At 44.2% G+C, this 21,222-nt stretch overlaps 2 protein-coding genes across 2 annotated transcripts in view; both read right to left on the bottom strand.

Annotated features, from left to right (window-relative positions):
* Nucleotides 1-14,860, bottom strand: part of LOC129598080 (sushi, von Willebrand factor type A, EGF and pentraxin domain-containing protein 1-like) — a 21,028-nt gene extending 6,168 nt beyond the window's left edge. Inside the window, 13 exon segments of the mRNA XM_055495826.1 lie at nt 159-429; nt 1,116-1,520; nt 2,169-3,807; nt 4,247-4,480; nt 4,941-5,817; nt 6,910-7,219; nt 7,222-7,311; nt 7,809-8,106; nt 8,569-8,843; nt 9,350-9,810; nt 10,520-10,859; nt 13,429-13,807; nt 14,615-14,860. Of these exon segments, the coding sequence (XP_055351801.1) occupies nt 159-429; nt 1,116-1,520; nt 2,169-3,807; nt 4,247-4,480; nt 4,941-5,817; nt 6,910-7,219; nt 7,222-7,311; nt 7,809-8,106; nt 8,569-8,843; nt 9,350-9,810; nt 10,520-10,859; nt 13,429-13,807; nt 14,615-14,743 (5,708 nt within the window). The 5' untranslated portion in view covers nt 14,744-14,860.
* Nucleotides 14,820-21,222, bottom strand: LOC129598082 (deleted in malignant brain tumors 1 protein-like). Its single transcript, XM_055495830.1, has 6 exons — nt 20,971-21,222; nt 20,577-20,730; nt 18,752-18,782; nt 17,709-17,790; nt 16,223-16,656; nt 14,820-15,322 (listed from the first exon to the last, which is right to left on the bottom strand). Exons 2-6 carry the CDS (start codon nt 20,697-20,699, stop codon nt 14,820-14,822), a joined length of 1,173 nt encoding a protein of 390 aa, XP_055351805.1. The 5' UTR covers nt 20,700-20,730; nt 20,971-21,222.

The raw sequence follows: 21,222 nt of genomic DNA, 5'->3' as shown, positions 1-21,222 counted from the left end.
AGTAAGACCAAATAACCGTGCTACATTTGTACGAAATGTTACCAACATGCATAAAAATTCCTGAACTGCCTGGATGAATTTCACCAGTCATTATTTAAAAAAACATAATATCATTACTTTATCAAATAATTTTTAAAAATACTGGAGCCACTTCCCACCTGAATCCGCCCTTGAGACTGCTGCAAGTGCCGCCGTGTTGGCACTGGACGTTTTGGCAGTGGTCGATCGAATGCTGGCATTTGGCGCCGGTGCGTCCTTCAACACACTGACACGAGAAGCTGTCCAGTCCGTTGATACATGTCCCCTCGTTCAGACACGGGCTCTCCTGGCAGTTGTCCACCATCACGCTGCACTCGGCGCCCGTCCACCCCGGCTGGCACACGCACACCCCCTGAGGGATCTCCGCGCGCAGCTCTTCGTAACAAAAACCTGCGACATGCCGTTTTCCTTGACATCATTACTGAAGGATGGTTTTCATCCGCTTTATTTAAAATTAGTTATGATCAGTTGAAGTTAAAATTACTACTGATCAACGAAATAACATTACGTACCTTATGGTACATAAATAAATTATAAATTAGTGCTACTGTAAATCGGTTTAACATGATACACGAATCGATTACAGAAAAAATTTATAATTACTGAAGAAATTTACTTGATAAATACTTAAATAATTTATTTTGTAAATTTTTCAGTTACTTTGCAAGTTACATGCTGTGGTGAAAACTAATTCCCATTTAAAATCCAAATTGCTAAACAACAAAATCACTTAACTCTTATACTGCAAGGGAACCTGACAACGTTGGCCTGACAGACGTTGGCATACCGCCGTTACACCACGTATTTATCATATTTAGACTCTTCACCAAGCAGAGCATGGTGAAAAAAATCAGGGCAAATTTTTTTTATAAATTTAACCGTTAAATATTTATATTTTTATCAAATATTAGATCGTGAAATGAAGCCTGTATTTCACCATAAAATATAGCAAAAATACATTAATATTTTAAGTATATGCCATTTGTATTGGTACTTTAATTATTTCAAAATTGTAATACAAAAATTTTACTAAAACATCTTTTTTGCGGTCGTTATTTTCCCTCCCTGTGACTGACCGTTAACACAGTTGGCGCTGGCGCAGAGATCGCCGACGTCCTCGCAGTAGCGGCCGCTGAAGGGCGGTTGGCAGTCGCAGCGGAAGTCGTGGATGAGGTCGGTGCAGGTGCCGCCGTTGGCGCAGGGCGCGTCGGCGCAGTCATCGATGTTGTTCTCGCAGAAGGTCCCCTCGAAGCCCTCGGGACAGTGGCAGAGGAAGCGGTCCATCTGCAGGTGCTGGCACTGGCCGCCGTTGAGGCAGTGCGTCTTCACACAGGGGTCCAGCGTCTCGTTGCAGTGCGGCCCGGTGAAGCCGCTTCGGCATAGACACCGGTACATCTGCGGGTGTTGTTGGTTCTGGCACATGCCGCGGTTCGGACAGCTCACCGCCGCGCAGTCGTCCGGCGGCAATTCACACTGAAGGCCTACGATTATCGAATTTTAATTTTATTTTCTTTTTTTTCTCAAGGCTCGACCGGTGACCTTTTAGTGTCAAAGAAATTTTGTTAAGGAAAATTCATTGCTCTTATTTTAAATCTCGTGGTAGATAAAGTTCAGATTTTTCGTAAAATTCCAATAAATATTTACGCTAAGAAGCAGCGTTTCCATAAGTACCTCTATGCAAACTGAGCATACAAGTACAATAAGCCAATAAGAAAATACAGATATTATCGGGCATCGTAGTGTATGGGCTGCAAGCGTTCGACGTCCTAAATCACAGCGTCAAGTATAACATAAGCAATGACAAAACAGACGGCTTACAAAAACATGTTAAAAACGTATCTTTTCTAATTCAAGGAAAAATGCAGTTAAAATGCCCAAAGTTTTTGCATTAAAACATTTGAAGTCATATAATTATTTAATCTATTTTTTTCGAATTTAATTCTCGTACGTTACACGGTTACAGTAATTCTTTAAGGCATCAAATAAATAAAAAAAAAACTAAAAGAAAATTTTCAGTATAATAATACATCATAATATCGCATCAAGTATTGCAAATTATCATATAAATTACGAAATACGTTACATTAAGGCCATGACAAGAATTATTGTCACTCGGTATTTCTGCTTACCAGTGAATCCCGCAGGACAGACACACTGATACCCGTTCCGCCCATCCACACAGTTCCCGCCATTCAAACACGGCTGCGCTTCGCACTCATCCACGTCCTTCTCGCAGCGCTCCCCGCTGAATCCCGGTACACACCGGCAGACCGCCCGGTGTCCGGCCACCTCGCAGCGGCCCCCGTTCTGACACAGCTCCCCCGGACACACCACCGGCACGCATCCCGTCGCGTTCTGCCCCTCGGTGGTGGCCTCCAAGGGGCATTCCGAGCACCTCCGACTGGCCGGCGCCGTCGACACGTAGTTTTCGGGGCACCCGCCACAGGGCGCCAGTCCCGTGCCGGAGAGGGAGTACTCCCCCGGCTGGCACCGCTCGCGACAGTGGGAGGGACTGACCGCGCCCCGGAGGGTGGTGAAAGTGTCCGACGGGCATGGGAGACACTCCATTCCCCCGCGGGGACTGTAAGTGTCCTGGGGGCACGATAAGCACGGGATCACGCCGTTGGGGGAGTAGGTCCCCGGTCCACACACCGGGAGACAGGAATCAGCAGTCTTCCCGCCGGGAATTGGGGTAAAAGTCCCATCCGGGCATTTTTTGCATCCCGGTTGGCCGACGTCGTCCTGGAAGGTTCCCGGCGGACACTGGCGGCAGGTGGCGCTGTCGGCGGAATAAAAACCCCGGGGGCAATCCAGGCAGATCATTTTGGTGGCGTTGCGGATTAGAACTTGTCCCGGAAGGCACGTGAAACCGCGATCTCCATGGGACTCGGTGGCCTCCAGCGTCGGACACACTCCGGCGGGATCGGCCAACTGCGCGAGGCTTTTGATCTGCTGGTCCGTCGAGGGGACCGAGAGGTCGAGGAGCGTGTCGATGGTCAGTCCGCAAAGGTCATAGAGACGCGGAAGGGCGCGGGCGGGGGTGATGCGGTACCGGAGGACTCCCTGGAGCGCCAGCGTGGAGGTGTTGGACGGGAGGAGGGTGGCGGACAACGCGGCCACCGTCACCGACACGTCGATGGATTTGGAGCATTTCGTCGAGAGGAACTCGGACACCGGCGCCTGGAGGTTGGTCAGCGCGGCGGTGTACAGCTGGAGACACTCCGGGGACGGCGGGAGGGGCGAGACGTAGAGGATGCGGGTGGTGGAGTCGTACACCGCGTCGTGCCCCTCGGCGGGGACACAGTCGGCGACCGAGACGTTCCCGGTGGCCGCCCAAACGCCGTTGCGGCAGCGGGCCTCCCGCGGACCCGGGAGACCGTCGAAGAAGGTGAAGCCGGGGTTGCAGGTGACGCTGCAGACGGTCTCCTCGTCAGTAGAGCGGCAGTCGGTTATCCCGTTGGCCGGGGCCACCGCCGGGCCGTCGGTGCAGGGCGCCGGGAGCGCGGCGACCTGGAAGCTGCAGGTGGTGGTGTTGAGGGCCTGGGCGGGGTCGGAGGCCACCACGGTGACGTTGAGGAAGGCGTGGGCGGGGAGCCGGGCGCGGTCGGGGAAGTAGAGGAGCTGCAGGTGGCGCAGACGCCCGACCACCTCCACCGGGTGGCTCAACGCGTCAAAGTGCAAACTGGCGAAGTCACCGTGCGGGTCCAGGGTGAGGTTGTAAGAGAGTGGGCAGCTGATCAGCGCCGGCTCCTCATCAACAATCTCAATCTGGAGAAATCCCATATACAGATTTTTTCTTGTATATTTTTTAAACGCTTTCCACATTTTAACCAAATTGCAGTTGTTTTCTTGTACCCAGAGTCATTCAGCCATTTCCGCGGTTTGTTTGTTTGTTTGTTTAATAAATATGCTGAAAGTTTACAGGGCACAATACTCAGTTAAATTAACAGACATCTGTTTCCTTCCGTTTGAACTTTGAAGAAAACTGACTTTACCAATTACAAGTATAACTTTTTTTGGCAGTTCATCGCTGTCGAAACTGCGCAAAACGCGGAGAAGTTAAAAAAAACGCAGTAATATGGAGTTAGCTGTGCCGCAGTAAGAACAAAATTTAATTTGTTAAGTAAAATTATTGATTTTGCGAATATAACTACAAATAAGCCTCATCGTTGCCTGTTAAATGTAACGCAAAAACTGTCCGACTCACCTGCACGGTGCAGCTAGCCTTGTTCTCGTCGGAATCGAAGGCCACGTACTCCACGGCCATGTCGTCGAAGACCACGCGGCCCGGCAGGAAGTCCGCCGGGCGCGTCTCGATGCGCGCGATGCGCTGGCTGTTGTCCACCGCCCGCGGGATCTCGTACTGCACGCCCGGCATCCGTCCGTCCGGTAGGCGCCGCACCTGCACCGGCTTATCCGGACACGAAACAAACTTGGGAGGCTGTCAAAAAAACAATCAGCTAATCGAGAGGCAACAGAAACACGATAGAAAAACTGAAATAAACATCCAATCACAAGCTCAACAAAATGTAAATAAAAACAAGAAATTAGCCAAAAAAAATAACGGATATAAAAAATAATCAAATGCAATAAGTACAAAAAAAATTTTATGCAACAAAATTAGACACGAAATCACGACATATAAAAAGCAATAACATAATACTGCAATAAACAAAAATCATTAAATACTAAAAAATCTTAACAAACAGCCCTAAAAAAAAGAAAAAACAACAGCGATTAAGCAACTTTTCTTGATAAAGAAAAGTGAAAATATTTGAAAACAAAATGAAATTCAACAAAAAGCAACAAAAATTAAGGAAAAATATCATTATAAAAATAGTATACAATGAAATACACACATATAAATAAAACTGCATAATGAGAAAATTCCCCAGACTCACCTCGACGTCCTGGCAGACCGGAAGGGAGCTGTTCCATCCCACCACGGCGTCCTGGACGTCATCCTGTCTTCCGGCGGGACACCCGTCCACCTCCATCTTCATGCAGGGATGCCCGATGTAGCTCAGCACCCCCACGGCCACGAACCGCACCCTAAAGGCCTTCCCCAACGCCACCGTCGCCAGATTCCCAAAGGACGTCCCGCCCTCCCCGGCGACATCCACTTCCGGCACCAGGACATCATACCCATCATTCACGCCAACTTTCCCGAACAGCCGCACGCGGGTGACCCTCCCTAGGACCTGCTGGGTCACCACGCCCCGCACCCGGATCCCGGTGACCTTGAACACCCCTCCGAGGTCCATCTCCACGTAGGTGGTGTTATCGGCCAACGCGCACCAGCCCGTCAAGGAGTTGAACCCGATTTGGCCGGCTTCGAAGCCCGGCATCTCCGAGGTGGCCTTGACGGCGTCCGGCGGGATGCTGACCGCCCGCGGGAGGGGGCACTCGGTCTGGCGAACGCAGAGGAGGGGCGCGGTGGACGAGAGCGCGTACCCGGGGCGGTCGCACTGGAAGCGGACCGAAGCGAGCTCCTCGAAGGAGGTGGTGGCTGTTTGGGAGCCGAAGGTGGGGGCGCCCGGGTCGGCGCAGGCGGGGCCGTCGCAGCGGAGACTGCCGAAGTCCCAGACGCCGGATCGGCTGCAGCGGACTTGATCGTCACGGTTGCTGCTCTCTCCGGCCAGGGAGAAGGGGAAGACGCAGGCGAAGCGGAAGAGCGTGCCGTACGTCGTCTTGGACAGGTTCGAGTAGAAGGAGCCCGGGAGGACGGGAGGGCGACCGCAGTCCACCACTTTGCACGTGGGTTTGCTTCCCGTTAACCTGATGAACAAAGCCGTGGGGAATTAAATTTCGAAAAAAATAGCTGATATATAGATTTGGAAAAATGGAGACCTAAAAATGGATAGTCAAACCAAATCTTCAATGAAAATAAAAGTACTGTAGATGAATAATAAGTGTGTAAATGCAAATTTTTAATTTGTTGTTAACAAAATCGCAGCCAGAGGTGCCACAAACAAACACGGGCACTAATCATTCCCGACCAGCTAATCTAAGAGCTAAAAACATCGTCGTTAAAAGTTCCGAGGACAGGCACTGCACTTCCTCGTTGTATCTCAATATTGATTCTCTGGCGCTAAAACTCTCCCGACCGTGGGTTACCGCTACATTCGCAAATCTTCCTTGATAACTCCTTAAAAAATTTCTTTGTTAGCGGCCCAAAAGGTTCCTGTAGTCTCAAAAGCCAGAAGTTGTATTACGTAACGATCCGTGATTCCATCGTACTTCCGTAGCTTTTGATTTTCTCTTACTTCCGCTGCACTTCCTGGAACACTTGCTGTACTGTATGCCCTATGAAGGTTTCGGCGAAGATATCGGCAACAGGGACATCCCATACCAACGGTTTCCCATTGCGCCAAGGAAAAGTAGTTAAGAGTAAATATACGGAAGTAAAAAGTAGATGAAAAAGAAAATGTAAACCAATTCACTAAAATTACTTTCGTTCATGGAATAAAAATGACAGAATTAAATTTGAATGATTTGCTGTTCACATTTTCATTGACACACTATGCCAATCTATAGACTTTATCATGATGCCTTCTGAACGTGCCACTTCACTACGGCTCACATAATCTGTAACTCGGTTGCCGGGGATGCTGCTTGCAGCACAAATTACGAACATATTATGTATTTCGTAAAAAATACTTTAAATATCGAGATAGCAAAACCTATCTTTCAAAAAAACACTGAAAATAAGTCAATAAAAAAACCAATGCAAATTATAAGAAAAATCATTTATTTTCTTTAAAGTTTCTTTAATCAGAGTTTGCTCAAGTATTAATTAGAGCTAAAAAAATGGAGAACAAGTACTTAACGCTAAAAAGCAGAAAACAAAACCTGCATAATCCGTCTCACCAGTAGAATTTCTCCTTGCTTCGCCGGTCAAAGACGCATTTGCGGTTTTTAATGGGCAGCGCGGCGGGCAATTTGAATTCGGGCGCCTGACAGGCGACGGAGACGTTGCGGCCCAGCGGGACCACGGCCGTCTTGGGCTCCACCCACACCCCTTGAATGACGTCATCGAGGAAATTGTCGCAGGTGGCGGGGATGCACAGCGGCTGGCTGCTGCTCCACGCGCCGTTGACGCCGCACTTCAGCACCGACGTGCCCATCATTTCGAAGCCGAAGTTGCACGCGAACGCCGCTTCGTCGGCGAAGCGGAAGACTTTTGCGTGGACAACAGGACGCCATTTAATGGCGGCATCAGCGGCAGACACGACTGCGGCACGCACGTCTTGTTCAGCAAAATTCCATCACCTGAACCAATCAGTTCTTTTTCAGTGTGATTTTTTAATTAAAGTCTTCTCAAATATGCTTTTGTTATTTTTGAAATTTGTTAATTTTAATTTAGGCTATTTTGCCGGCATTTTTAATAATATGAAGCGTTTTCCAGGATTTATTTTAAACATATTTATTATGCGCCAACATTAATTTTCCAGAACTTGCATTTTATTTTAATTTTCCGGCGTTGTCATTTGAAACAACGCCCAAGTACGAGTGTTTCAAGCCACTTTTACTCGTATGTTAAAAATTTAAGAATATCTGTCCAAAAAAATCACGATATTTTGCTCACTTTTATTTGACTCACACTATTCCGGTTTACTTAAAGAAAAATGTAAGAACGAAATATAAAATAAAATTATATTAAAACGAAATATATTATTCCGTTGAGTTTCTTTGCTGTCGTGAATAAGATATGAGCAGCATTCGCCGGTTCGCATCCATAAACGAAAGTACATAAATTTACTACGAACCTTCTCGTGTTCCCGTTTCGGCGGCCGGAATCGTGAAGGCACTGGTCCCGTTCTGGGAGAACAACTGGAATCCGTCGTTGCATTCGCAGTGGTACGATCCGGGCGTGTTGATGCAGATCTGGTCGCATCCGCCGTTGTTCTCGGCGCACTCGCTGACGTCGAAGCAGCGCTTCTTCCAGCAGCCAATCAGATCCATCCGCATGCACGGCGCGCCGTAGAAATCCGCCAACGAGATGCGCACGAAGCGGGCTTCCACCGGCGCCGGCAGATGCGTCCCGCTCGTCGAATTTAAGAAGACCTGCGGTACAAAAAGGTCAATGCATGAGATCACTGATAAAAAATTGTCAATTAATTAGACAGCTCTAGCCTCTGCAGAAGTATACTGATATCGTATATATAGTATATATACCTATACATATAGTATATATACGTATACGTATAGTATATATACGTATATATATAGACGTATACGTTTCCAGTCCTGAGCTCGAAGCGGCAAATTAAAAGGTAGAAAAAATAAAGTCTGCACGTATGCGATATAAACCCGCTCACAATCACTTTTGCTAATAAACAATAATAATATATAATCACTTTTGCTCTGTTACACCCGAACACTACTAGCGTCAAATGAGCGCCACTACTCTACGACAACTCCAGACTGAACAAACATCGGTACGCAAAATAATGTAATGTCATAATGAAAATTTAACAAAAAAAGCAAGCAAGACCAACGGAAATCGGCTTAAAAAGGAGCACTGACCGGCAGCTGCAGGGCGTTGCCGTTGGGCTCGGCGTAGTTAGTGAAGGAGTCGTTTTCATGCAGTTTGAAGGCGAAGGTGAAGGAGCGGACGCTGGCCAGCAGCCGGCCGTTGCCGGACACGGGCAGGATGCGCACGGCGCTGACCACTTTGGGCGCGTTCAGGTCCACTAACACCCAGTTGTCCGCCGCCGCCGCGCTCGTCCCGCACCAGCCCTTCGAGGACAGACCAATCTGCCGCTCGTCCAGACCCGCCACCGATCCCGACACAGAAATCTCTGCAAACGCTCGCCATTCAGTAAAGGCTTGTCAAAAACCCGTATAGTAGCGTTAATAAAGTAGATCATATAGTAAATCGGAAAAAATAAGGTAACTCGTACCATTCAATTAAAAAATGAAATAAATAAACACAACTGAAAATATCCACAAAAACTGGCTTAAGAAAACCTGAGAAAGAGCTGCATCACGTCGACGAATCAAATAGGTAAAATAACAAAGACTTTAAACGTGTGAGTATTTTTTGCAGCAATTAATTTAATTTACTCCAGACGGCGCTGATTTAAAAGTCGAACACGCTGCTAAAAATTAAGCGCTGAAGCTTTGCATATTTGATAAATCATTTTTTTCTAATATATTGTAACAGTTGCTTCTTATATTTTAATGTTGGATATTTTTCTACAACCATAAGGGAGATCACAGTTTTATATTTCAAAAAATAGATTTAACTTATAAAATTTTCTCATTCAGAATCTTATTTTTTAAATTTTAATTTTGTTCTGCATACTGTATATATCAGGCTGGAAGGCGCCGACACCGAGCAGCGTATTCTGCGCGCACTGCGGTATCCCCTGGAATCCCTCTTTGCAGCGGCAATAATGATCGCCCGGCACATCGACACAGGTGGCCGACACGCTGTCACAGACGTCCTCCTGGCTGCACTCGTTGACGCTCTCGCAGATCGGCACATTGGTGAAGCCGCCGTCCTGGTTGCAGGACGTCTCCGGGTCTCCGTTCAACCGGTATCCGGGCTGACACCCGACGGACACGGTGTCGCCGTAGAGGTACACCGGGTTGGGCTGGTTGGCCGGGGTGTAGACGAAGCCGTGGGGGATGGAGGGCGGCTGGAGGCAGGGACGCCGGCGACAGGAGGGCGGGGCATCCGACCACGAGGTGTTGGCTAGGCAGGTCAACGCGGACGCGCCGCTGATCAGGAATCCCGGCTGGCAGTGGAACTCCACCACCGATCTGACGAGCAATTGAAATTACAACGCAGATCAGGGTAATTTTATTTCACAGTATTTTATGCAGATTTCACGATTGTATATAATTTGGCGATTAACAAACAAACCAATAGTTTAAAATTTTATTTTTTTACGAATATTACGAATTCCAGTTGAGGAGAAATTTCCGTTATATATTAAAATGTTTACAAAATTGTTAGGGCCTGCTTTTTAAGCTCAAAATTGAATTCTCTAGTGGCTATTACATTTTAGGATTTTACCCCAAGCATCATGCCAAAAACAATGTCTACCCATAAATCAAATGCAACATTTTTTTAAACGAAAGTTTGCTTTAAATAAATCGTAAATTGTAAAGCGAACTGAACGGATTGCCAGAATTAACTTTTTGGAAAAACCCGGTTGAACAATTTTCAGATCAAAAACTGTACAAAAAACAAGCAATTTTCACTTTAAATGTCGCAAACAATAACGTGCAAATACTACAGTGAAAGAAAATTAGCCGCCGCACTACGATTATCCACATGTATCAGGCGGCACATTTTACGAGCGATGACGACAAATCTCTGAACAATTTTATAAAACATGTTTTCATTCCAACTGTACATTTCTTGCATACTTTTAAATTAACTGACAATTATTACCAGTTATTTGTGATTTTTCTTGGATTTAGTTCGTATGTTTTCAGTACTTTTTGGTTGTTTTCGTACTCGTACCCATAATCGTATCCGTTGCCGGCGATTATCTCCATCTGCAGATTAGCCACCACCGGCCAATTGGAGGAACATTTGACAGGTTGGCAAACAACAGTGCCGCTCCAGATGCCGGTGTTGGAGCAGCGGATGGCCGCGGCGTCCTGTCCACTGGCCAGCACGAACCCCTCCACGCAGCGATACCCCACCGCTGCCGGATACACAAACCCGCTGATGTTGACCGGCAGCGCGTTGGCGAACAACGGCAGAGGACCGCAGTATTTCGGCTGACACGCCGGGATGCGCGCCACACTCCACACCCCGTCCAGACCGCAGCGGCTGGTCAGGTTAGCCTCCCGGTTCGCTGCAACAATCACCGAAGTATAAAAATTAATGACAGAAGCGGCGTGTATGTAACGACTGCTCCATTAAAAGCCTGCGTAATTTTCATTACGCACGATAACAATCCTTCTTTTATTATGCCGCAAGCGATTTTATAATTATTGAGGTCAGTCCGATTTATGCATTCTTAACACAACTGAATGACCTACAATTTAATATTAAAAGTATACAGAAAGTATTAATGATTCATGCACACATTAAAAAAACCGGTATACCACAGATAATCTATAATAATAAAAGGATAAGCCTTAACGAAATTCCGTGTGTGTCATCGATGCGTTAACGCTACGCTCGACCAAACTTCGATGTCTATATGTCGTTCGATAGATCTTAACGAATATATTTGCCAGCAAAAGTCAATTTTTTGAAAAACATAAACGTTTGAAAGAAAACTTTGAAAACCATAACATAGAAAGACTATGGGAAAAGTTAAGAATCCACCACTGCAAACCCGACCATCTCACCACTGTCTAGGCAGCAATAACGCGTTGACCAACGTGGCTAGGACTGGGGAAAACTTTTATGTTCTTGAATCGTGATCGCGTATTATTCCTTAGCTTTTAATGAATTTATAAATTATCTGATCAATATTTCATATTTGGCTTCAAGAATAAAAGAGGATTTTAAAAGGAAGACGTAACACAGTCTTCGAGTACGGAACTACAGTTCAATTGCTCAAAATTATTTCCCAAGGAACTGTCGTTCGCAGTGGTTTGACCAGTTTAACGTTACAGCGCTTTCCTGGGCGGTTGCAATTTTTACTAATTTGCCGCTGTAAGTCCAAAAAATTTACTTTTGATTTACTGTACCTATATTCTGTGAAAATCGATGTCCGAGGAAGGCGGCATTGCATGTGTAACCAGTAGGGTTGATTAAAGGACAGCATGCTGTCAGCTGCACATCTTACATGATCTTGGATTGTTTGTTACCTCCGCACTTACAGTAAATGTGTATTACGAATTTTATGAACATCAGATGCTACTTATCTGTACGTATATATAGCAAAATTTTTTCGTTCGAGGGATTGCTTAGCGGTCCTTAGGCGTTAACTTGCAGTTAACCAAGGTGGAACGCTTCGTTATTGAGAACGAGAGACTTTTGCGAAACTTGCAATGATTCCATCAGTTCGCCATGGAAGGCGGAGCCGCAGGCGACGCCGAGTTGCGGCGCGAGCGGAGCTCGCGAAGCAGCAAAGATGCAAATGACATTTTGCGAAACGGTTGCTGGGTTTAGAAAATTTCAATAAAATGAATAGTCTATATCAGTGCAGGTACCTATATACCGTAAGCATCGAATAGAGAACACCTGTGCAGCCACTCCACGAAGCTTAACTGACTGGTGACCGATCTGGAGCAACATTTCGCGTTGCAAGTTTAAGGTCATCGCTGCAGTCAATGTGAAAGGCAGCTTTTCCGGTACATTAATGAAAAATCTGGATTTTCAATCAGTGTTGCTTTACTGAACAGAGTAGGAATGTCTACTGACGAGTGAGCATCGTACTGCGTAGACACCAGTCGACTAATATTAAAAAGTTAGTAAAAGTAACAGTTTCGGTCTGTGGTTTGTAATAATAAGTAACAAGGTTTTTGTGCTGATAGTATCCAGTAGGTAAAGTTCTGTTACTGCAAATTTTACTATGATTTAAAACAAAATTCGCCAAATTTATGCCGGAACTCCGGAGAGCTGGTTCCGGAGGCAAAATTATAACTTAGTACGTAGTTATTAAGTAAGTAACTTTTTAAAACCGGAAGTAACAGTAAGTAAACAAACGCGTTGGCAGAAAAATAGTAACAGTAAAGCAAGCAGGAGAACATTACGGACATCATAGGGTATCCGAAATTGACAGTAACGCAATAATGGGATTTTGCCTTTTGGTATACTATCGCATTATTCAGACCCCGCGCAATTTGCGCGGGGTCTGCTAGTTGGATCATAATTGTCCAGAACCTAATGTAGGTATCTCGTTCTTCGATGGCGAGTTCGTATTATTTATAAATACCGTACTAGCCATTCCGCAGCCGCCGTTTCACACCTAATGACCATAGGAACTAATTGTGTAAAAAAAACATCCAACAAACACATTCGAAGCAGGATCAGTTAATAACGAATATCTCCTATTTAACTATTAACTGCAGCATAAAGGACAAACACATTTCGAAGAACACCAAAAAAAACTTGTCTAAAGCGCGGGAATGAGGAAATGCCGTAATAATAATATTAAACAGTATAACCGAATCACAATCGAAATAACAACCGCACCAACGCGTAAAAGCAACGGAGACGAAAAAGTGTTCAAATTATTGACTGTACCGGTTATTCACACGATGTTACTCAATGTTGCTCACCCAGCCGGCCAGCCAGCCCTTTGTTTTACACCAACATTGATAGAGAAGTTTATTCAGACTGTGTGTTTTACTGAGAATATAAGGAAATATGTTGCAGTGTTACGATGCGCAGAATCACTCTTCATTGAAGCAAACTACCAAAACCACGTTAATTCCAACAAAAAATTGCGTGAAAGGTTAACTCACCGAATTCGTATCCCAAGGGGCAGGTTGCCGTCACAACGGTGCCGAAACGTCTCTCCTGGTGCGACAGGAGCACGGAATCCCCGGCGGCCAGCGAGGGGCAGTCGAGGGAGTAGGCGGCGGTGAGGCGGGTGACCGGTCCCAAGGGCCCGCTGACCACCTTGATCAGGGCGTCCCCCGAGGCCACGTGGATGCTGCGCGGCGCCCATCCGACCGCCGTGCCGTTGCGGTTGGTGAAGGCGATGGCGGTGGACAGTCGAGTGATCTCGTACACCTCCAGCTCGTCCACTGGGCCCAATGACAGCTCGCTGATCTCGATCACGAAGGCCGACGCGGCCGCCGGTTTGATGCGCCACGAACAGGCCAGATTGCGCGGGAACGGCTATCATCATAATAAAAGCCGGTCAAGCCAGATTACGATGCCGGCATGAACGCTAATGAGTCGTAGTAATGACACTCCATAGGCTTTAATTAACTTATAATTCACCAGCTGCGCTACAACTCAGCCTACAACAACACCGGCAAACGATTGTGCACAGCTGAAGCAAACTCAAAAATTAACGGCAGAATAAAAATCCAAATTTTAAGATAATAAGACAACAAGCACTGATGAATGTAATAGATCAGTAAATTTATAAATTCATCCACAGTTTCAAAATTAATAAATTCTCATTTAGCGTGATGAATCGGTTTTACTCGATATTAATTTTGAATACTGGTACTGCTAATTTTTGTATTAACAAATTAATTTACGTAGGCAATTTTTAACTTTAATTTAATCAGGATTAGGAATTTAGTTGGTAAAAACTGCTCAAGCACTTTTTATTATATTTTTGTTAAATGTAAACGGAAAACAGTAATTTCATGCTTTAAAAGGTACGTCGAATCTTTTTATTTTTTTATCGGAATATCAATGACAGAAAAACGTAATTATTAATATCAACTTACAACTTCCGAATGCCGCGAATAAATTTACAAATTAATCAATAAACTTTTAAATTAATTTATAACTAAATTTGCAAATTATTTCTTATTAAAACAAATTACCGGTAATCTATAAATCGATATATCACTAAATTAGAAATATTTAATTAATCTGTTTCAGTCCAGCTTAAAATAATTTACTAAAATTTTATCCAAATGCTCAATTTTGAAATAAAACGTTTCTTTAAGCAAATTTTCGGCTCACCTGTTGAACATTCCCGGCCGTGTTAATAATCCCGGAATTCCTCGTCAACTCCAGATCGCACGTCGCCGCATACCGCAGCCCCACGACCCTTCCTCCCCCGGCCCCCGTCATCCGCACATACACATACATGACATTCCCGGTGGACTGTACCACCCTTCCCTCCCCCGCGGGGGCCCGCACCTCCGCCAACAACCCCGCCGCGGCATCACCTCCATCGCGCACTTTTACCACATCCTCGCCGGTCAACCCTTCCACCTCCAAACTGACGACACTCCCGACGGCCCCCTGGAAGCGGTACACACACCTCCATGACCGCCACACGCTGCCATCCCACAGTGGCCTGTACGTCGCCGCCGCAGCGGGCGTTCAGCGCTTTGTAGGTGGCGCGGAAGCCGGCCATCTCCACGCTGGCGTCGGCGGTTAAACGGAGGATGAGGAAGTTGTTGTCGGCAGTGTAGTGGAGGGCCGTGGGGGCGGGTTGGCCGCTGAGGACGGCCAGCGCCCGGGCGCGGGCGGGCAGGGGACTCCCGGAGAGGACGCTGACGGTGTCCTGGTTCGCTTCCGTGGCGAATTCGCTGAACTGCAGGTCGACGCGGGTGCCGGCCGGGGTCTCGATCAGCCACAGGCAGGAGGCCACGCGCGGGTAGGGACCCGGGTGGTTGGGGCTGGATAGACTGCCGCTGGCCCCGGTCAGATAGTGGGCACACACTGGCAAAACAAAATTTTAAAAAGAGTTTAAATTTGTCGAATTTTGTCGTTCTCCTTATGCTACTGCTGGCATGTTACAACGGCTAGTTTTACAGCGTGCTTATCGGTACAGAGGTAGAACGTAGTACAGTGAGTGCTTGTGGCCCTCCATAACATCAAACTTCACACCGGAAAATAAAAATTACAACCGTCACTATTAAAAACTATTTTCGGCTTTTCTCACTATTTTTGTTAGCCTAATACAAAGCATTTAAATTTTCAAAAATACCAAAAACATTTTCCAATAGCCTTAAAAGTTTCCCGAATGGAGTTCGGCTACTGTAGTTTGAAAATAACAGTAATAATAATAATAATTTATCCAGAAGCATATATCTCATACGGTACTTATTTGGAAACAAACCGAAACCGACCGGTAGAGAACACCCTCAACAATATATTCAAAGCTGTACTTAATCAACAAAAATCCGGTGGATACAGTGTGCTCTAAACAAAATTCCAAATATACTCGTACATATTTAAAAGTCGTCAAAACGATTATTATTACAATTATAACGAACAATGCCGAATAAGGCATGTGTTTAAAAAATTAAAAATGTCAATTAAAAATGAATTATCTATGTAAAAAAATTAACAAATAATTCAAAACGATTTTTCAAATAAAATTTTCTCTGTGGTTATGCCGCCTTGGTCGAATGATGCTTAACGTGATCGTTTCTGAAGTTACTGTGAAGCTTTTCTGTGAACGGAAAGCATTAATAAAATATTCAAAACGTACTTCAAAAAACAGCAAGTACTTCAAATGCATAGTAAAAAATGACAAGTCGAATGAATGGGACAACAAAATAAGAAAAAAACACATTCAGCTGGGAAATTCTAGATAAATCGCGGAAAAATCCTTACCCGGCGCCTCAGTGCGTCCGTTCCCTGGCGGACAGTCAAACTCATCGGCCCACGATCCGCACTCCACGTTGCCCTCGTGATCACACACCCGGTCCATCAATAAACACTTCTTCTCGCCCGGACAGGTGAAGGTGTCCTTGGGACAGGCCGGCTGCTGGCAAACGAAGGGCAGCAGCGTCTCGCACGCCGCCAGGTACCAGTTGTCAGTGTCGAAGCGTCCATCCAACGCCACGCACTCCCCGCCACCGGCGTCCGGCTGCCCGATGGCCCACAGGCCGGAGTACGGCCCTATCTCCTGTCCGTCGCTCCAGGAGAGCGTCCTCGCCGGCGTCAGTGCCGCCGCCAGCCACACCGAGGTGTTGGGCAGCTGGCCGGAGATCCAGGCGTTGGTGGGGGATGAGTAGTCGGACATGGTCAGCAGATCGCTGCCGATACTGATTTACGAGAATTTCTTTAATAACGCAAATAATTATCGCATTACTAACTTCATTTAACTATCTTTAATTATACTGCCATTTTATTTTACTCTGTGTATCGAACTGGCTATTGAAAACCTATGTAAAAATAAAACTGGAAGAATGCCTATTTGACATAATTCTGTTAAACCTTTTTAGTGTTTAATTTATTGTGGGGGGAAATAGGATTCCATAATTAAATTGGGTAGTTCGTTTTACCATTTTAATTGTTTGTTCAAGCGTTGGTCCTGCACAGGACAACCATTTTGCAAATTTGCAGAAAACGCTGTTCACGGTTCTTCCTAAATTCCGTATTACACAAGAAGAGAAAGGGAAAAAAGCGGAAAAAAATATTGAAAACACGAGAGAAAATTTTAGTTAAGCGTGACTGAATTAACGCAATGCCGGCGGCTCTGTCACTCACTACACTACGTTTTCTCTGCAAGACTGCATGTGTTAGTATGGTCAATGTATAAATTCAATGGTGTTCAAAAACAGACAACGAAATTCGTTAATTTAAAAAAAAAAGCTTGATAGCATTTCTAAAAAATACAAATATGCAAATAAAACAACAGATTAAAATAAATAACTGCTCAGAAAAAAACGGCTTCTAAAATTCGAAGATATATTATTTCTACAACTCAGTAATCGCAACCCGGCAGCGAACGTCTTCGATTTACGGCGAATTCAAGAATGAAAAAAATAATAAAACTAATCCAAAAAATGTTTTTAGGTATTTTTCTGGAATGCGAATTTTTAAATTTAGCGACAACTTTCAAGGGACAACTGAATATTTTCTGTTCAATTTAGTATCGGGAGGGTTTCCACCCACCCACAGTGCAGCCATGACCCGCGCTTGATCGTAAAATAATCAGAAAAAATCCCCCTGATAAAGTCTCAGAGCATAAAGGCAGTGATTCGTATGAGCGCGTAACCGCGAGGTCACATTTGGCAATGTCGTTTAATACGCATAAAGTAAGGTAAATCAATCGGATGGACACATGCAACGGAAGTGGACAAGCTTCACGTACCGTCGACACGCCTCGCCGGCCACCGACCAGGATGCATTCGTCTCCATGTAGCGGTAGCACATCCAGTCCAGCAGCACCCACCCTGTCAGTGCAAATAATTTCAATAATCAACATTTTAATTAAACTGTTGACAATTTTGCACTAAATACAACATCACTCATGCGTATCGATCCGCTGCATTTCCACGAATTATTCGGAAGACTTCTACATTTTAATACAACTGTTGAAAATTCGGCATAAACAAAACAGCGCTCGTGCGTATTATCGCATAAGTAAGAAGATGCACTACTCCGCACATTTTTACGATTATCCGGAAAACAAATTCCACTTAGGCAAAAAATATACTAGTAATATTCGCAATTAATTTTTGTTTAGGTAATCAGCGAAAGCGCACCAAGGAAGCGTAGCAGTCAGATGAAAGAGGTTGGCCCTACGGAGCCCTTACATTACATCGCCACTAATAACTGCACGATGTCATGCTTAAACCGGTGTAACCGTAAGAGAATCTGAAAGCAGCAGAAAATCGTGATGAAACCTTGTATTCTGTAGATAACTCTCGACGTCGTAAATAAAACCAAGTTTAATTTCAAACTAATTTTTATATAACTAATTTAAATAATAAAAACAATCTGTCACTGCTGCATATACATCTCTTTGAAAAACGGGCAAAGTTTCAGAATTTTTCAAAAATGTTTTCCGGTTTCTCACGTTTCTTATGCATTCGATCATTATGATTTTATACAAAATACTAAATTAAACCATGAAAAATATCCTGCACAGCTGTACTTTCTGCCTAAATCGCTGTGAAATCTAGATAAATTTTCAAATTTTTTTCAACAATGTTTTTGGGCTGGGTACGTATGAAATCCCCGGAAATCGACATGCACGACGCGTCAGTGAATATTCTCTTGGTCGCATCGCCGTGAAATCTCACAGCCAACACTGTCGCATCACTCCAGGATGAGCGAATTAAATTTGCATACGCACGCCGCGGACTACACGTGTGCGGCACTTGATTGTCGTTTAATTGTGCGCACGCTTACCTTTCGGACAGTAGAAGAGATCCGGGATGATCTGCAACAACAACGCCATGTACTACACTGTCACACACACCGCGATCAGCACTCCATCACGAGATGTGCCCCCGGCTGACCACTGCAGTCTGCACGCCGGAGCGACCCACTTTCCACCCAACGTCAGCACTTGCAATAACTTGCATCAGCGCAAGTGGTGCGGCAAGGCGTTCACGCGCTCACGTAACAACGCCAACAGCACCGGCCACTCGGCATCTCATTAAGCTCATCAACAACCTCTAATTTACTTATGCAATCCCCCTCTGACAATAGTTATTATGGTCGTTTGTCTGCAAAAACCGGCCTCCACTTTCACAATAAACTTTATCGACTTTCCTTTATCTCCAACAATACTTGATTTTTTTCCAGTTATTTCGATATAATTTTTTGAAACTAGTAAAATAGATCAAATTAAATACGGCAAATATAAATTTGATGGCGAGCCACGAAAAACTTTAAGTTTTATAAAATCATCAACCGAAAATAGATTTAAATTCCGAATAATGGCTAAATTATAACCGGCTGCGACAGTATTTTATTACGGAAATTTCACTGATTATCCAAAAATTTACCTATACCCCCAATGCAGTATTTATAATAAAATTATCTATGTCGGACAACAAAAAAGAGTTTAAACCAAAACCGTTTTAATAAGCATCTTTTCTTTAAATTAATAAGTAAATTATAAACAAATAAATATCTCGAATCAAGTTTAATAAAAGTATCAAAAATAAATTCTCAGAATACATTCCTTTGAAACCAACTTATAAAGTATCCAAATAAAACTCCAAATTGAAATTTATTGAAAACTATTTTAACTTAATATAATTAACTGTAAATAAATTATACAAGCAAATTTCGGTGAAGCATGCACAAGACATTCGTTTTAAAGGAAACAGTCATAGAAAATTCAGACACATCACCGATACGTTTCATTCATACGGAAACCGTACAAAAGGTCAGTTCAAACGATGTGATCGACCGAAGTTCCATTTTAAAGAAGATTGCGTTGACAGGAAAAAACTAACACTATAAACCGCAAGGAAAAACATTTGACCCTAATTTGGCTGAATGAAAGAAGGCTATTGTCCGGCAGAAAAAACGGCAGGTACGCCAACAAGAGTTCCTCTCAAATAATTAGGAAGAAAGGCTACTAAAACTGGAAAAGTGGGAACAGCAATTTACATATATAAAATACAGCACAGTTACAAAGCTAATTGATACTCCTGCTAAAATATCTCAAAACAGTTAATTTACTGAAGCAATTTGCATTTGTGCACTACGAAGTTCACATAAACTGAATTTCCATTTCAAAGGAAAAATGTTTCAATTCAAAAGGTAAAATATTGCAGAAAGGATAACGAGAAAATATTAGAGCTGAATAATAATTTTATAATCAGGTCTAGATACCGAACAATCGAAAAACTTATTTTCCCCTTCACATGCTCGAAACTACTGGGAAAAAATAATTAATTTTATAAGCAAGTGATTGCGTGCTGCGCAATTTGTTCGTAAAAGCTAGGTGGTAAATTAACGTAGAACACCTGGCTCAGGCACATAGCCATTGCACTACGACTGCTACGTCTCGCGTATCCGCTTCACAGTTGAAAATTTAGTACTTAATACGAATCGAATCCTCAATGAAACGAAAATGATTGGTTTTCATTTTTACAGAGTACAAATTTATTAGAAAACCATCTGTGAAACATAACTTAAACTGGAATTAAAAAAACCTAAAACGGAATTCAATACAAATTAATTAATCACTAATTTGCAAAAATCATTCAGCACTCACCGTAACATTAACACTGGCAGCTGCGTTCAGCGTTTGGCATCCGGCAAGCGACAAATATCCCACGGAAACGATAATCAACGCCAGCCAGCCGAGGCCCTCCCGGCGGCGTGGGAGCCACTCCATTCTCGCGGAAACCGACACCTAACGGTGCTGGCTAATATGCCCAATAATTATCAATCAACCAATAATAAAATGAAAATAATTACGGAATTTTCCAGAACATCGGAAAAAATTAATTAAAATAAATCCGACGGACCATTGGAAAAAATTCAATAAAATAAATTCGCCGGACCATTAGAAAAAAATTAAATAAAATAAATTCGCCGGACCATTGGAAAAATTAATTAGAATAAATTCACCGGATCATTGGAAAGATTAATTAAAATAAAATCACCTGACCACTGGAAAAAATGAAATAAATTCGTCGGATAAATTAAGTAGAATAATCCAACCGGTTGGTCAATTCCCCGCCGTCACTGTACAGGACAAAAACACTGGGGCGACCACTATGTGAATGACATTTCACATTCCACACACCGCGTACAACACACTTGGACGACCAAACTGGACGAAACCGTGTCAGCAGCAGCAGTCGCAGCACGATACACACACTACACGCTAATGAGGAGAAAAAACCTGCGGTACA

This window comes from Paramacrobiotus metropolitanus, unplaced genomic scaffold (assembly GCF_019649055.1).
Source record: "Paramacrobiotus metropolitanus isolate TYO unplaced genomic scaffold, Prichtersi_v1.0 Parri_scaffold0000113, whole genome shotgun sequence".
Lineage (NCBI taxonomy): Eukaryota > Metazoa > Tardigrada > Eutardigrada > Parachela > Macrobiotidae > Paramacrobiotus > Paramacrobiotus metropolitanus.
This window is presented reverse-complemented; position numbering and strand designations above follow the sequence as displayed.